An 18,649-nucleotide genomic window follows, 5' to 3' on the forward strand; every position below is an offset into this window, starting at 1 on the left:
AAAAAAAGAAAATAAAAAGGGACTACAAACTATACTCTAGCCAGTTTGTAAATAATTCACGGGAAGACTCTTAAGATGTAGCTCTCATGGACTTTGTGGCTTCTTTGAACAACGAAACTTCTAGAAATACAAGTGCGTCAGCTTTTGGCTACTCGTTGGACTCAAAACTTTGACGTGATTAACTACGAAACGGGATGTATTCGATAATTGCAATCAAGAAATATGGATGCGTGCAATGAATCAGGCTCGTGTTTATAACGAGAAAAGAAAAACGTGAATCTTCTTCAGATGATGAGGAGGAGGAATTTCCCGATCTCATAGTAGAATATAAAGAAGACATAATCAAGAAGAAGATGGCGCAGAGGCTATTGACGTGTGTGTTTAAATTTAATTCTGTTGTTTGAATACAAGGAAAAAAAAAAGTCAATGGGCTTTGAATTTAGTTATGTAAAATTTGTGTCGAGGTTTAATTATGGTTTCTATTAAAAGGAATAATATGCATAACCACCTCAACAATCTGAAGAGATTTGAGACAATTAATAAACAGACTGTGAATTAAATTTTGTAGAATTAAGTAAGCCAGACAAAAAAAAAAGCAGTTAGAGACTTGAAGAAAGACTCACCTGACGTATTGTTGTTTTACTATTGTTATTTTCATGGATGCTCTATACGCCTCCGATCACCATGTCCAAACGCAACAGCTGCTTTGTCCAGTATTTCATTCTTTATCTACAGCCTGCAGAGTTCAAATAGTTTTAAGGCACAGGAGGACCAGTGAAACAAAGCTCCCTCGGTACATATCATTATTCAAATAAGCACGATTTTTCTAAGTGCATAAATTTCCAATTATTACTATAAAATTATATGTTAAGAGTGCTCTGAGTACAAACTTGTGTCTGTTTTGAAATACATTATAGATAGGGTTTTCATATTTACATGTGTTTACATCATATTCACATACAGTACAATATACAGTGACATTAATCATAAACCGGGGATTGAGCTTCTTGGACAGCTGCACTGAGCTTGAGCTGGTATCATTCTTCATATTATCACCCACTAGCGGTAACACCTACAGCCCTAACTTCAACATGGTGCGCTCCTTCACTCCGAGGATGAACAACTACACTGGCCTGGGCCTCTGAATATGGCTGCTCCTTTCCAACAGTAACTAACAAACCACCAATAGTTGTTGGATTATCAGCTGGCTCGTTATTGACGGTGTCGTCAGTTTCCGGCGAGATGATCTCCCAATCTTCTTTCAGAGTGGTAACCTGCAACCCTTGCTCCACATACTTCTCTACCTCGAAGGCGGTAGGAAGAATGACATAATCATTTAGAGGATCGTAGAAGGGATCCGGTTCTCCGGCTTTGAGCCATTGCTTAAGTATTCTAAATACACGATGATCAGCGACGATTCCACGGTGATCGGCAGAAACACCTACCCTTGCAACTGCATCAAGTCCATCTGCCTGCAAGAATGGAACAGAGGGTTTGTAGTTTGATGATACTGAACCATTCAGTTTAGTGTTTTGATAACACTATCCATTTAAACCAACAATACAATTTACAACATACTAGTGCTACTGAAAAGAAACTATTATAGGCTGAGATCGATTTGGAAGGTCACAGGCTAACGGAAAAAAAATAAGACGGTGGTTCACCAGTTTCTTAACATTTGAGTATATAGAATATATGTGCAAAAGTAAGCGGCATTGGATGTTCAAGATCAAATTTTGGATAGTTGTCTGTTTCATAGGAATTGTTCTAAGTTGTAACCAATGATGAAATACAGATCTAGCTCAAGTGAACTACTGCGTTCTCTCATATCTATATCAACCTCCCAAGACAGTAATCATATAATACATGGGTGTTTTATCATTGTATTTAACCAGTTTACCTTTAGGCAGTCCATGCAATATTGATATATGAGGATGCAACAGTACAGTTTGACTGGAAACCCAAGTGAATGAGTAGAAGTGCCCAGAGCTACCAGAAATAGAACTGCCAATATGGAACTAATTTTGGATTTCAAGAATACATACCAAGGTAAATGTATCTAAGAAAGTTTTTACTTTCTACTGACTATTCATATGTGGATGCCCTCTCAAAAAAGAAAAAACACTGAAGAAGGTAAAATGAATCAACAGTGTTATGAAGTCAGCTCCTAAAGTATATACAAGATACAAGTAAAACAGGTACCCAGTCAAACAGATGCAAATACGAAAGTACAAAACAACGTGTAAAAAAGTGCGAAGTAAAAGGGTGTATGCTAAAATTGACCAAGCTTGAAGCTGTCCCATCACTCAATTATTAACAAAAACTAATTAGCTGGAAGAGAGCAAAAACATTAGAGTTGTCAAGTGATATAGCCATAAGTGTCTTCTAACCGGTAAACATTCTTACTAATGTATCCAAGAGAAGCAACAAAAAAAAAACATTGCCAGGGCTTTCTACCTACATATAACTCTCTGCACTTGTATTCTACATATCTTCTCATCTATGTCAACACAACTTCTTGATTTTTTTTCCCCAAAAGGGTTCTTTGCTTCAGTTTCATTTTACTGCGGTATAGAAGTTTGATTCACTAATCCCTCACAAGCAACTTGTTCTGTGACCACCTATTTTGATTATCAAGTGTCCTGGGATACTTGAGAATTGCGTAGTTATCTTGAAAATCTAGCTAGTTGCATATTTACTGTGTTAAAAAGAACGTATGTGCTACAGAAAATGTATAAATTAGGTCATTCAAAAGTAATCAGATTGAACAAGGGAACATACCTTGCCAGATTCTACTGGAACTGTCCCATCACCATTAACATATATGAACCTTGGAAAGGCGCAAAGCAGTTCTTTAACATCTGAAATAGGTGCTTCTTCACTACCATAGCTGGCAGTAAAAATGAGAAATTAGTGATTGAATTCTATTCAACATGGTTCACAATCCTCTACTATTTCATTCAAAGTCAAAATGACCAAATTGTAGCTTTGTGAAATAATCTTGGTATAAAAAAAATTTCATCCAAAGAAAACATTATATAGAATTAGCTAATAACATGATGATAGCCAGCACAGAGAAGATGGACATACCTAACACTATGGGGTGTGTCATAGTGAGTCCCATATATATTGTAAAAGTTAACTGTTGCTGGAACCTTAGCATTTGATAAGATGTTACGAGTGTCGTTAGCCCATTTCAAAATCTGTAAGTTCAATGGTAAGTGAATCTGCTTGCCATCAACCTCAACCTGGAAACAGATGTGAGGGCCGACAAGTCAAAACATATGCAGTCTGCGGATAAGTGAAAGTTTAAAGTAGGAACCAATAAATGTTGGGGCAAGAAAGCCACTGAAATGTGCAAAAAAGTTCATAACAGATGGAGATTTCCAGCAAACATGAAGCTGGCATACATTAAGCTGCATCAATATATATACCTAACCTAGTGCATACATACATACATACATATAGGGGGAGATGGGTAAGGCTTTTTGATAAAACCTACATGGAGAAATTCAACACCTTACCCACACTATTCATGTTGATTTATACATCATAAAACATATATAGACAAAAAAAGGTGTTATCCATCATGTAGAGGCTGCAAAATGAACAGTTGTTTAGTATAGAACAAAAGGAAACACTAGAAGACCGATACAAAAGTTTTCAAAAGGTCGGGAACAATAAAGCTTCGTGCTAGATAGGCGGACAGATAAACAGAGTAAGAGAAAACTTCCCTTTTATTAGGAAGAAATGGAAATTCTACTCATTTTCTAGCTGTTCAATAGTTATAACTTGCCAAATATAGGAGAAGTTAATGACTGGAAAATGGAGGAGTGAAGTAAATTCGGGTAAATTTGGCTACAGAAGTTGCCAACATAACCAAGTAGGAAGACTGAAAGTCATGCAAAAATTAAGTAGGTTAATTTCAAGGCTATTTCTTGTGTTAAACTTTCAATTTTGTTCCTTTTCTCCACCTATTATCCATCTACTTCTCTTTTATCTTCTTTTACTTCTTTGATCTTATATTTTGCATGCTTCTCTTTCTATGTTCATTGTCATAATCCGTAGGACTTTGGCAAACACCTATCATGCACGCATTTTGAACCGACATCCTTAGGACCTTATACTTCAGAAAAGGAATAAATCTTTACAAAATAAGTCATCTTAAAGACAGGTTTTGCCTAATGTATTATCTGTTAATAGTGATTTGATAAATATAAAGGGCTGATTGCCCTCCAACATAAAGAAATAGTTCATATCAGAGGGAAACTTATCAGAATGTTACCAACATGGAACGTAAAATGCAAGTTCCCTTTTGAACCGTTTTTTTTTCTATCATTCCCTTACTTTTGTTCATCTCATTGTATCAAACAATGAACAAAATTAAAATGGGGAACAAAGTATAATCCAAGAACCATCGGTGAAGCGAGGGGGGTCAAGAGGGGAATGTGCCCCTCCCTCTTCCCCTCAAAAAGAAAAAAGCCCCACCTCCTAATATGCTATGATGCATTGGTTTCCTACAGGAACCACTTGCAAATATTAGTTAGACCAAGCATATATTAATCATTTCTGTGTTTGTTGGTTGAAGCCTGAAGGCAATGGAAGTCGAAAAGATCCAATTTGATGTGGGGATCACATTCAAATGTTTTTTTTATTTACTAAGTATCCAAAGACATGTTTTCTAAAAATAAAGCATTCAAAGATTTGCTACATCGAACAGATCCATAGTGAAAGCTTGTGAGTGGTTTTTTGTAGCGGCTAAACTGAAGAAAAAGCAGGATTTCTCCTCTTTTAATATTTTGGCAAAAGAATATTCTATATAATACTTACTATAAGTCTTATTCTCATCTTTGTACCTAAATTTTAGATTATAGAATAAACAAAAATATGTGCATCATGGATTCATTGTCTATTTATTTAATAATACTAAATCTTTGTTCCTAATTTCTTCAATAACATTAAATCTTTTCTAGATTATTATGAGTAATAATCTGTGTTGTTTATACTTTGTTATGGGATGAATCAAATTTTTATACGAAAAAATCAAATTAAAAATCAAGTATGTGAGAAAATGTTATTCAAACCTCAGTCTGTCGAAGTCGTGCTAAATCTTCATTTAAACAATGACACACACTTAGAAAAAACGTACATCAGATTCTTTTTTTTATTTCATATATAATACTTGGTTAGGGTTTTCAAGTTTGACGCAATATATATTTTTAAAAAATTGTTTGATGACATTGAATGTGATTATTGATATAATTGTTTTAGTACATCACTGTTTTAGTACAACCACCCCAGCGCCCAAGCTCCGATTTCTAGCTACATCACTGTTAAGAACATAGTCCCTTAATGTATATGTCTATGTGACAACTAAGGTAAGAATTTTGAGGCATATCAACCATCATGGTGGGTAGAAATGAAGGAGAAATAAATGAGAAAGAACAACGTTTAAAAATAAACAAAAAAGAGGGCAAAAATATATTTTAAAATGGATGAATGGATTTCCAGCTGAACAAAGAGGGAGCTAAAATAATATGAATGTGAAAGAGTACAAGAAAGGAACAAACCAAAAACCAAGCAAAACAGGTTCATACTTCAGATAAATGCATTGTATACCAAGTCCAAATTTGGCGGATTAATCGTACTTGAATTAAAAAATATTGATCTTTGAAAAGTATTTTGAAGCGCGCTCAGAACCTAGCTTCGAAACATTTTGAAGGCTAATCACTTTGAAATGCAAAAAGGAAGTGGTTTTTCACTAGAAGCTCACGCCTCCAGCATAAGTGAAACGTGTATTTCCAGTCACATGAAGTGCTTCTCTTTGCAGCACATGCTCTATAGACACGACAAGAGGGTAAAAATTTTAATAAAAAAAGAGTTTTTAAACTACACTTAAAATGTCATCTCTTCATTTTCATTTCCCTAGTCTCACGGATTTCCGTCATTCTTTTATTGAAATTAAAAGAACAAAGCAATTATCTTATCTAACTTATCACAAATCTGCTTCCTTTATGTGCTTAGAGCTAACATTTCTTTCTTCTAGTTCGACTTGTTTTCCAACTATTTTGAATTTTTTGTTGATTTATTTCTTTTGTGTCTTTGGATGGATTTTACATTCATCTCTAGGATTTGATCTTTTATCTCTTTTGCGAGTTGTGCATACTTCCTTGTTCATTTCTAGCTTAATTTTTTTAATAAGAAACTATAATTTTCGCTCATTTGTTTTCAATACACCATGTGACTGTAAATAATGTATATGCCTTGTATAGCCTAGTTTTTTATGATTTGCATCTATACTTAGCATATTGCGTTCTTATTTTGTTGTCTTTGGTTTGAATGCAGCTATATGTAAATTATTATCCGACCATATATTATATGCTTATAATCTTTATAAATTTCAAAATTAAAACATAATTAATTATGCGGCTTATGCCTTGATGAAAGGGTTTGCGCTTCGTGTGCTTCAACCTATTTAATGTGCTTCCGCCTATTTAACATTGCCTTCTGACGATTGTGCTAAGTAAATAAGTCATTACCATTTGAACTCATCTATTCTATACTAATAAAATAGGATTGCTATGTTAAAACTTTTGATTGCCTCTTTTGCCCCTTTCAATTTTTGATAATTCACAATTATGTCCAGTATCAATCAAAATGATTAACTACTAACCATGTCTTTCGTCCCTTCAATTTTGATAATTTCCCATTAATGCCTATTATTGATTATCAAATGATTAAATGCTAATCCATATTAAATGAAAGAACTCGTTATCATCAAATGATTAAACTGAAAGTTAAAAATTAAATTAAACCACACATGGTATAATGAAAATTGAAATTAGTTAGATCAAAACTATACTCCAGTTGATTCTTAACTTTTATTCCAAACTTTATTTTACTCATACAACTGATTTAGAAATATGATCATTATCACATGATTAAATTAAAAATTAAAATTGAACTATACTTGATATAATTAATATAAAAATTATGTTAAAAACTATGACTCATAATCCAATTGATTCTAAACTTTTATACTCCAAAATTTATTTTACTCATAAAATTGATTATGAAATGTAAGATAATTGTGTCGGCGTGCAACACGCGTGCATCATACTAGTAGTTAGAAAGATGAGAGTGAAATCATTTCGTCCTAAAAGAAGAGTCATATATGGACCTGTACAAATTTAGACGTGTGCACTATAACTTCCCACCACTGAGAAATTCCAGCATTTGACTCACTTAGCTAAGAAACCATTGCAGATATGTACAAGTTCATTCTATGGCTGCAAAAGAGTTAAATATTTTGTACAGTACACATATCAAACCATATAACAAAGGCAGATGCATATAATCAAACATAATATATTGAAAGCTTTACAAACAAAGGAAAGTTATACTCACCATGTTGCCTGAAAGAGCTTCCTTCATTAAAGGTAAAGATTCAGTCAGCTGATATGACTCCAACAAAGTGCGAGAGCTTCCAGAACCATCATCATCATGTATCTCTCTCCACACTTGCACAAGTGGATGGCAATCCCAGGAGAAGTCAGGGTTGGCCATCAACTCATATATTGATGGACATTCAATCAGCTGCGTGAAAAAGAAAACACATAATATGGAAAAGTTTAATATTCTAGATGTAAGCATATTAGGAAATATGCATCAAGCATATAAAACATGCATCAAGCTGTATGGAAACAGCTTTTCAAAACTAAAATCTACATCTAAACAGCTAATAATACTACCGGATATCGCTAGTATGTGCCGTGTGCATGTACATGTGTGGGTGCATGGGTGTGTGTGTCTAAAGGAGGAAATTCACTTCCCTGTTTGCAGCTAGCATAGCATCTTCATTGCAGAAAACTTTGTTTGTTGATATGTAAGCAGGAAAAACAATAGCTGAGAAGGGAAAACTTACAAGTTGTTGCATGCTCCACTTGGAAATGAAAAAATTTTGTTCCCACCCATCAACAAAAGAGCATCCATTTAATAGAGCCGCTGTAATATATCCAGGTGCACCTGCCAATAGAAGACATATTAAACCGTTGCAAAGATCACTATGATGTCATTGTTTTATGGAATATAATAATGAATTCTTTAAAACTTAAAAGAGTGCATCAAAATCTTTTTTAATAATTTTATATGAGTTATCTGCCTTCCCAAAAAGAATGCAAAATACAAATTGATATGCCATGTACTTCTGTTGCCCATGTCCTAAGACTTCCAAAACTTTTGAACACGAATCAATTATACACTCCAAGACTTCCAAGTCAATAAACCATAAAATATTTTAAGGAAAAGATAACTCATCGCAGCTCACATCTTCAAGTTTTGGAATTATTCCACTTCATTAAATATCTTTCACTTCAATGAATAACTATCCTCCTAATAGAATGATGTGCATTCTGATGCTCTATAAAGGTTTCATCAGAAAGGTTCTGACACCAATTGTCGAAATACTTAAAAAGGATAATAGATATCCAAGATCCTCTAGCTCTTACCTTGAAATGGTGCAGCAATTGCAATCCAGTTTTTCACATATTTTTCAAAAATCTGTCAAATAACCAAAAAAATGTCAAATAAGAACACTCTGTACGCCAATAGGTACAAGCATACTAAAGTACCATGCATTAAAAACAGATATTCCTTGAACGAACTAGTTCATAAAAAGATTCTTACATCACTATGCAAAGACATGAAACATTTCACAAGCAGCCCTCCCATGGAGTGAGTTATAATATTTATCTTTCTGCCCCCTGATAAAGTGTATACTGACTCTAGCTTTGCAGAAAGTTTATCCAGAGTTTCTTGAAGCCTAAACAAGCATATGCATCAAATACATTAGAAAACTCTTTGAGCCGATTCTAGAATGCAATTGAGAAGAGCAGATGGGGAACTTTTCATAATTTAAATGATATGCATCCTACAAGAAGTCAAGAAATATGCCGATCACTCAGAATTCCATTAGAATCTTCTAAAGCCAATACATTCAATATGCACACATCACACATGCACTCGCACACACAGCAGTACAGCACACACGGAGAGTTGCGGTTGTGGTGATTCTGGAAAACAAATTGCAAAACACAAGCTAACACCTGCACTAGAGGAAACTGTGAAGAATACAATTTAGAGTTTGTGGTCAATTAGACATTTTTAAGTTGGGTTTTCTAGCTACTGTGTCATCTTGTGTAAGGGTTGTACTTATTGTAACTAAAGCCTCCTTTACTTAATACTCTTGAGTGCTATTAATATACTCAAGAAAGACCGGTACTTATGCTGTTTATACATAACCCGTGTGTCATTGACAATGTTTAAAACAAGTGGAAGCGCAAGGCGAAGCGTTAGACCCATTTATGAAGCGAGGCATAAGCCTCATGAGTTAAGTATACTTTACTTTTGAAATTTATTATTATACATAGTGGTATAATAATAACAAATAATACATTTAGGTGTTGATTACTAAATAAGAATTAAATATGCTAACTTCTTACTCTCTGGAAATATTTCAGAGGCATTTTACCTCCTTCAAGTGTGTCCAGACCAGTATGTCAGGGCTCAAAAACACCTCTACTTCTAAACAATTTTAAACTAAAATGTAACCTGTCTTGAGATATAAAGAAACAGTTTGCCTGAGTTTTAGATATAACTTCAAACTTTTAATACAGAGAGTAATGGAAAAACATATATTCAAATTTGTAAACTACAACAGAAATTCAAAAATATCCACCTGTTACTTTGGCGAAAGTCATATCCAAATCCAAAAAGCGTTTTTCCTTCTTGGAAACCCCATTTGATCATTTGAACTATTAATTCATGATAATAAAAGACGGCTTCTTGTCCTATTATCTGTAGAAGGCAAAGAAATAATGTCACAGTACAGCTTAATAGGAAAATGGACTACTCATGAGAAAGTCCTAGAATCAGCAAGCTGAGCCAAAGTAGAAAATAATAACAGCATCGCAATAGTAAATAGATAACATATCTTGGCAAGTCGAGAGATACTTCAAGATTTTGCCAAAATAAAAGGAATAAAAACTTTACAGAAACATCCAATGTAACTCTACATTGCAATAACACATCCAAAGGACGGTGGTCGTCAGTTATTATCTTTCTCATATATGCGAAGGATTTATCAATGAAATGGCCGCAGGGAGACCAAAAGTCCATATAATACACACAGAATGCAGAAATGGAGATGTTCTGGTTGACATGAAGGAAAAGAGATGACTTGCCAAATTACCGATGCCCACCACATTATTATCCCTATGAAATAACAAATATGGCGGCATCATTCTATCTCTTACGACAAAGTGCGAAAATGCTAAGATCCCTAAGTTACCAGAAAAGTTTTTCTAGATGTATCACTTTAAAGGATATCAAAAGGAGAGGTAATGGGCACTGGGTAATCAAGGCTTATTCCACATGAACATGATTCTTGAATAAATTCACAAACATTAAAACCTCCAAGCATAATACAAAGCAAAAGAAAACTGAAACATTTTTAATCTGGGCTGCATCCTGCAGATGAATGCACTAGCATATGATATACAGAGAAAGAGCAAAGATGACTACCATATCAGGATCCAATGTATCAATCGCATATAGACCATATCTGTCTTGAGGTACAACGATTGTCGTATTCTCATTCATGGATACTGTTTTACCTGATCAATTATATTCAGCAAATATCAATGAGTTTGCAAACTGAAAACTGAAAAGGTAGAGTAATTCACATAGGGAATATGCTCTTTTGTATTCAATAAATAAGACAAGTTAACAACTGAAAAGGCAAAGTAATTTACATGCAATAAGAAATCAGTGCGCTAGTGATGGGTTTTTAAAAACTACCATGGTCCGATTAGCCAATGGCATGCATGTATAATCTAAATGATCAATCATGTAAGTGCATAGTGTTTCTGTTCCATTTGTATTCAATTTCGAGACTGCAAAATAATTATATTTGAAACCACACAACATGAAAGTCATTGAATAACTCAATAATTTTCACCATATCGGTAAAATGAATTGCTGTGTAAGCAACCATCAATATTAACAGGGAACTTATTAAAAGTTCAAACGTAAGATTCCAAAACAGTTCCTGAAACTGCAGATATAAAAAAAAGCACGGTGATTGTGTTCGGAGTTTAGCAAGGCTGAACTGATTATGTATCCTGAACCCAACTTCAAGCAGGTACTTATCTTCAAAAGGTACCATCAGAAAAGTGACCCTTTTTTTAATAGTATCCAGGAGTAGCCATTCATAAACAGACAATATTTAGCAGCCCTACAAATGGAAGGTTGGCTTCATCATGTTCACTATATTTTATACACCTTATCCAAGAACATTATGATTAAAAATATCCTTTTCTAGTTGTTTTGTTCGCATTTGAATTACACCACTGGAAATATAAATAACAATATTTCCAAGCCCTAGCAGAAGTCTTCATGTTTAGAAAAAAATAAAGTGGAGTGTCCTACTTCATGGAACATAATCTTCTATATATCATATTTCCCAACAAAATTAAAGATTAAAAATAATAAATCATTGAGGATAGATTGATTTCTATTCTTTCTTAGGACCAAAGGGCTTTATGAAACCAAAACAGTGGTAATGAGATATGTTAAATAAACATACATTTGAGTATTTCACAAAAAAGCAGAAGTATCACCAATTAAGTCAAAGACGCAAGAATATCAGTTAGCAGATTTCCACTGGAATCTAATACAAGCTCTGGCTATGAGGAGTTTTACGACCTAATTTGGATGAAATACAAGGAACAGGGGCGGAGCCAAGAATTCATAATATTGGTGTCACAATATGTCAATATATATAAAAAGACGATATTCTTAATTTTTCTCTTATTTTCAATGTAATAAGGAACTCTAATGAGATACCAAAAATACATTTAACTAAGTACAATTACAATTGACCCCTATATGTCCTCATGCTTTGAAATCATTGTCTTATAGCCTTATTTGAAATACCACTAAATACATCATATTTCAATATAAGTTACTAATCTCTCGCTCACCCATTGATGAACCATACGATTTCACTAACAATCCTTTTCAATATGAGTTACTTAGTTGTTTATTTTTCTTTTTTGAAATGATGTTAAACATTCAATACATGGTTCTTGAGATTGGGCTATTAAGGATTGGCCTATTAGAGATAAATCTTAGACGGGTCACCACTCACTATTTCACTTTATGATAGTGCCCTTAATGGGTCATAAGCTAGTATATACTAGTTTAACTTTTTGCTAGAGGGATGTGTCACTTGACACCATTCTCTATTAGGTACTTCTCCCCCTGACAAGGATAGTGATTCAGAGTAAATGGAACTCCAACTGACTCATCAAACAAAGATGTGGCTATTTAATAGATAGACTTTAACAAAATCGAAAACTAGAAAAAAGAATTCATGGAGATTATAATCTGCTTGTTGCTAAGGATCCATGGCAAGGGCGGATCCATCAAAGGTGCAGTGGGAGCAAATGCCCCCACTGACCCTTTTACAAATATTAATAGGTATTCTGCAATTTGACCCCCCATTATTTGATCATTTGATTCTTAGCCCCTAACAGTATCCAAGAAAAACATCCAAATGGGTTAAAATGTGATCCATTTATCCAAAACTCTCTACCCAAAATCTAAAAATCAATCATTAATTCTGAAAGTCCTTCACTAAGTCCGATCCGCCAATGTCAAATCGCAAAAAGGGCAAACCATGCAAATCACGAGTTGCCTCCAATGGACCGGCCTCTTGTCGGACCGCCTCCTATTTTATCAAGTCATTGATAGACAATTTCTTAACAATCGGTTTCTTGAGTCAAATACCAGTTGCTTTTGATAAACAAGAAATTATTCAGCTTGCCAGTCTAGCTTTGAATCCTCTTTAGTGGAAATCATGGCACTTGATCAAGGTTGCATAGGTACGGGTACGGACACGGGTACGGGTACGGGTACGGGACACGGCAAATTTTACTATGTTTAATTTCAAATTGAGAAATAAGCTCACTCCTTAAACCCAAACCCAAACTCAAAACTAAATGGCCCACCCAATTATTTAAAACAATAAAAGTGTAAACCGGTCTTTTAACCCGAACCCAAATCCAAGCCCAAGCCCAACTTTTTAACTCAAAACCCATCCCTCTAACAAAAAGACCCTAATCCCCTTTCTCTTTGCTCCTATCCGCCGCCTCAGATCTAAGAGATCGGCTCCTCTCCTCTCCTCCTTCAGATCCGAGTCCAAGAAGATCGGTTCCTCTCTCCTCCATCAGATCCGAGTCCAAGGAGATCTAGGGCTAGGGTTTTCAATGTTCTCCCTCGAAGCTAAGCTTGTCGTTCACTCCTTCGAAGCTCGTCGTCCCTCGAATCTCGTCGTCGACTCTTCCCTCGAAGCTCGTTGTCGACTCCTCCCTCGAAGCTCGTTGTCGACTCCTCCCTCGAAGCTCGTTGTCGACTCCTCCCTCGAAGCTCGTCATCCCTTGAAGCTCGTTGTCCTTCGAAGATCGTCGTTTCCTCCCTCGACTGCCTTCCCTCTTCAGGTTCGTAACCTTTACCCCCCTCCCGCCTTCAAGCGCCGTGTCCCTGCCGTTTGGGTGCGGATCCGCACCCAAAACGTACCCGACACGGGTACGGGGCCAATTTGGCCGTGTCGGGGGAACATAGCACTTGATAGAGAACTTGAGAAATATTTATACATGGCAGCTACCCTCTGGTGTATCTTATTGTGAAGTTAGCTTTGACCTCATCACTTGCTGCTTGCTGCTGCAATCATAGAAAGAACTTTTTCTGCAATAAGCATAGTGAAGAATCAAATGCACAACCCCATGGGAGATGACTGGTTGAAATTTTGGTCGCTTACATTGAAAGAGATATCACCAATAACATAGACAATGAGAAAACCATACAACATTATCAAAATATGAAAACGCGGACAGAATAATTGTGAAGAATTTTACAGTACTTCTATTACTTATTTCTAATAACTATATTTTGTTTGTACATGTATATATGCTTCATTGCTTTTGATTTCATTAATATCTTATATTATTATAAAACTATGTTGGATGCTAAAACATTTTCTTCTGAGATTACCCTCCAAAGCATATACATGCACCCATTAAACACAAACATGCATACATAAAACACATACATGAATAGATAAACCATACCCCTTCAAATCTTTCTCATAACCTCCAATTAAACTAAATTAAATATAATAAATACCTCTCCAATTTGCATTCACTACCATTAGAAAATTAATTCAATTAAACTCCCTATCCCTCTAATTTCCCACTACTATAACCCCCATCTCTACTATTATTTGTTATTATTAAATATTAAGAAAGACTTGATTACTAAAACATGTAACTCCCAAAATTATTTGCAATGGAGAATATTTCTTTAACCCCTCTCTTAGTTCTCACAATATTGAAGAAATTCTCACACATAGAAGAAATGCTATCTTGTTATCTGTAGTCCTATTGTTGTTATGTCGTTTGTGGTCATGTTAAGCTTATGTTATCTTCGGCATAATTATCTGATAATTGCCATCAGGTAATATTTTTATTAAAATCTTGCCTTTCCATAGTTTATTTAGCTATTTGTATGAGCAAAGTTTGGTCTTTTATACTATCAATTGATGATTTCGATTACCATCTGGAGAGAGGTGTCTCATTTTGCTTGTGCTCCTTTTGCTTTGTAACTGAGCAATGATTTTCCTCTGACATGTTTCATGATTCTGAAAATTAACAAACCAAATAATTGATTTCTTTTATCACTTCAATAGGAGTTTATGAAAGAAACTACATGTCTATTGCTTAATCCTCTCCCTACAGAAATAAGAGATGTTTCAAGGTGAGCTCCAATATTGTGGTACTATTTAGGAATCATGGAAACACTCCTACAAGTATGTCTTTAATCACATCTAATTTTGTTACATGAAGACCATATTACATAAAATTGTATTGTTGAGGAAGCTATTTAAAATTACACTTTACAGCTTATTATGATATCCTTAACTTTAGCTTATGTTTTATCAGGTTAATTTACTTGATAGATGCAAACAAGAAATGTCTTCGGGAATCCAGAGAGAAAAAGGATCGTTTGAAATGAATCATTTGTATACTTGCTTTAGAGGTTTAAAATTAATTTTTAGAATTTAGATTATATTTTATGCATCCTCTTTTCAAAAAAATTTATTGAGAAAAAAATATTGCTGCTCGAATGGTGATGTTGTTGTAGATTTTTAAAATGATGTTGTTTTTACATGTCTTTACTTTTAATACTTTGATATTCCAAAAACACCTTTTAGCAAAACTCACTTGATTCTATAATCATCCTCTGTGTCAAGATGTGTATGCAATGCACTTGCTCCTCTTCAGGTGGAGCAGTCACTTGAGTAGCTTTATGTTTTTCTTTTGAGGTTAATTTCACAAACCCCATCTTTTGCACATAACCCCCCGTAACTTTTTAATCTCGCTTAACAACCTTGAACTTTGGAGTATCTCATAAAACTCATGTGAACTTTAAACTTTTTCTCAACAGAACCCCAAGACATATTGCAACATACTCTCCTCCCCTGATTTAGGGTGCTTTCATCTCAAGAAAATTTTAATTCTTTGCAAATTACAGTAAGGAGTTCTGCAAGAAAAAAAAATTTAAGTCCAGGTAGCTTTGAGAGACAACATCAAGTTCAGAGTGTTAATATGAGATTAAAAAAATCTGCATGGTTATGTGCAAAACCACTAATGTTCAGAGGGGTTTTCTGTAATTAACCTAACCCTTTTCTTTGTTGTGAACCTTGCATTTAAAAGATTCTCTACTCCATGTTATATCAATAGGTGATCAGTTTTAATATTCTATAACATACTTAATCTATGATGTTAACTGAATCTCTGAATATTTTTATTTTAATGAAACTTGATGAATTTAGTAATTCCAATGAAAATGATTCTATATCAATAGGCTATTGGTTTTAATTATCTACAACCTACTTAACCTAATATCTAACTAGATCTCTAAATATTTTTGAAGAAAAAAGCTATTTACTTGCACATTTTGTCTTTGTTATTTTAATATTACTTAATGAATTTAGTAAATCCAATTAAAATTATTTAACAGAGAAACTATAAAATAATGTATGAAGAGACTATTTCAGGAATTATAAGAGCACAATATTTGGATGATTTTCATGAACATAAAAAGAAACAAGGTTGTTTATATAGTAGAAACTTGGAAGGTCTTGCTAAAGTTTTCAAGTAAAATTTAATTTTGATGGTGTATGTACATCTTTGGATATAACTTATATCTGCCAAGGAAAGGAAGGATAGCTCAAAGAAAAAGGACACAATGAATTTGACTAATTGCAATTTCACTCATCCCCATTTCCATCATTACTAAGGAAACTATTCCTTAGCATGCAAATATCGTGAAAACACTTTCCTACTTCTGTTTGGTTGGATTTTAAAATTATTATATTCATATTTCCAACTAAACATGGAGAACCTCCAAATGCATGACATGTAAAAGAGGTAGCTTCCACCAAAGTTATTACAATTGGAGAAAATAAATGAGTGCAATATAGATAGAATAAAAGACATAGTGCAAAGGGAACACAATTGTGGATAACTAACATATACTACTACAGATATATTCTTTTCTCAGAGAAAAAAGATATTTAGTCATCTAACTTATCAGTTTCATATTGGTTAACAAAACACCCCTATGTACCTCGATTAAATCGTTCTGATATTTTATGATAATTACCCAAATAAACAAGATGATCAATAATTAACAGATAGTTTGTACATAATAAATAAATATATATACGTAACGACACATGTGCACCATACTAGTTTAGATAGAAAATAGCATCTACTAGTTATATTTGTAGACTTCTTACGCCCAGTGTCCAAAGTTTCTGAATCCGCCCCTATTCCATTGCAATTATAACTTCCTTGTCGTCAATGTTTTCGTTACATTTTAACAATATATTTACACAAGCAAGGCAGTAAAGTACTCCAAATCGGATATCACCAATCCTTGACTAAAACCGACTTAAAAGCATGTCGTTGATCATTTTTATTGTACAGATTTCCAGATATAACATTTTTACCGCTAAATTTGTACAAGTTATAGTCAATAAGAATGAAATCATGCAGAATTTAAAGCTTCTACTCCGATAATTGTAGTGTTTTCGCAGATTTCAGTACTCAATCCAGTTTAGAACATTATAATTTATAAGGAAAACCAAGACAAAATAATACCAGTAGCTGGATCAAACTTGGACCAGAGTTTGGTCCTGAACTCATGATCGGCTCCAAGGACCCGAACCCAAACCCTCTCCTCTCTTCCATCTTCATACTTAGCGTTCAGAATCGATCCAGCGATTCCAGGGACCAAAAGGACCGGATCGAGGTCTGGATCGATCCTCGGCTTGCTGTGTTTCTTGTTGAATCTCAGCAACAGCTCGATCGTTTTGATGAGATCTTCGATCAACACCGCCATGGTTGAGAGGGGGAGGAAGAAGAAACCCTAATCGTGAGGTGGAAGGGACGAGAGAGTTTAAATTGAGAAGAAAAGGGAAAGGGGGAAAAGGATAAGAGAGGTGGAGAGGGGGTTTAGTCTTGTTATTTTAGTCCTTACTTCATGAGGAAAAAGACGGGAGAGAGATTGCTTCGAGTACTTTACTAATGGGGCGTTGAATTTTTTATCCTTTTTATTTTTTAATGGAAGGGGGCGTTGAATTTACGCGTCCAATTTTGCTCAGAACTCAAAACAGACGAAAACAAAATCTTAGCGTAGATCCGGATCTTTGTTTGGGCCAGCCAAGAATTGGGACTCAGCCGAGATATTATGGGCCAAACTAAGGAGTCATGTAATTGGGCCTGAAGTTTTAGGTTGTTGATCAGGCGACTTTGAAATCCAATGAAATAAAACGGCTGCCTTATACTTTCATTCACAGAAATAAAAATAAAAATTTAGATCGTATTTCCTAAATGTTGACAAGAAAGCTGATTGACTTTACTCCAGTTTTCAAATATTATATGGAAAAGAATTCCATACTTGATTAGTTTCCTGGATGAGTGTTAAGTGTCAGCTCCTCTAAATTAGGAATGAATAGAATTCAAGCATCTATTACTCTATACAAATGGGAGGACCCAAGATTCACTATTCAAAAATATTGTAGCAGTTAAAACCGAGATTACTGTAGTAGGAAAAAGAATATGTCGTGCTTTGCACATTGTTCACACTAGTGATGACTAATAAGTGCTCACTTTAGAATAAAAAAAAAGTCTATGATTAAAATGACGGTATTATTATTTCTTTATTGGCAATGGAGAATACCCTAATCCTAAAATAAGGAACTAAAAAATCTAATTTTTTATAATATTGGGTAAGAATGTGGACTATAGATCTCTTTTTAGTGAAACTTAGGGTAAACTACTCGCATCTCATTAATAAAAAGTCAAGCAACGAGCTCGCTACGAATGTTATTGGAGCATTAGGAACGGTAATAATATCTCTATTTTCAATGATCGATGGATGTCGAACCAATCTTCTCTCATTCCAATTCCAACATCCTTCCCTCCCGATATCAGCACGGTGGCCGATCTCGTTGATAATGCAT

At 34.5% G+C, this 18,649-nt stretch overlaps 1 protein-coding gene across 1 annotated transcript; it reads right to left on the minus strand.

The window, feature by feature from the left end:
- LOC109833395 (lecithin-cholesterol acyltransferase-like 4) lies at positions 828–17,701 on the minus strand. The gene is made up of 10 exons (XM_020401049.1): positions 17,286–17,701; positions 10,582–10,673; positions 9,737–9,855; positions 8,686–8,821; positions 8,508–8,559; positions 7,925–8,025; positions 7,408–7,596; positions 3,091–3,248; positions 2,782–2,890; positions 828–1,472 (listed from the first exon to the last, which is right to left on the minus strand). The coding sequence occupies exons 1-10, from the start codon at positions 17,524–17,526 to the stop codon at positions 1,053–1,055; spliced, it is 1,617 nt and encodes a 538-aa protein (XP_020256638.1). The 5' UTR covers positions 17,527–17,701; the 3' UTR covers positions 828–1,052.

This window comes from Asparagus officinalis, chromosome 3 (assembly GCF_001876935.1).
Source record: "Asparagus officinalis chromosome 3, Aspof.V1, whole genome shotgun sequence".
Classification (NCBI taxonomy): Eukaryota; Viridiplantae; Streptophyta; class Magnoliopsida; order Asparagales; family Asparagaceae; genus Asparagus; species Asparagus officinalis.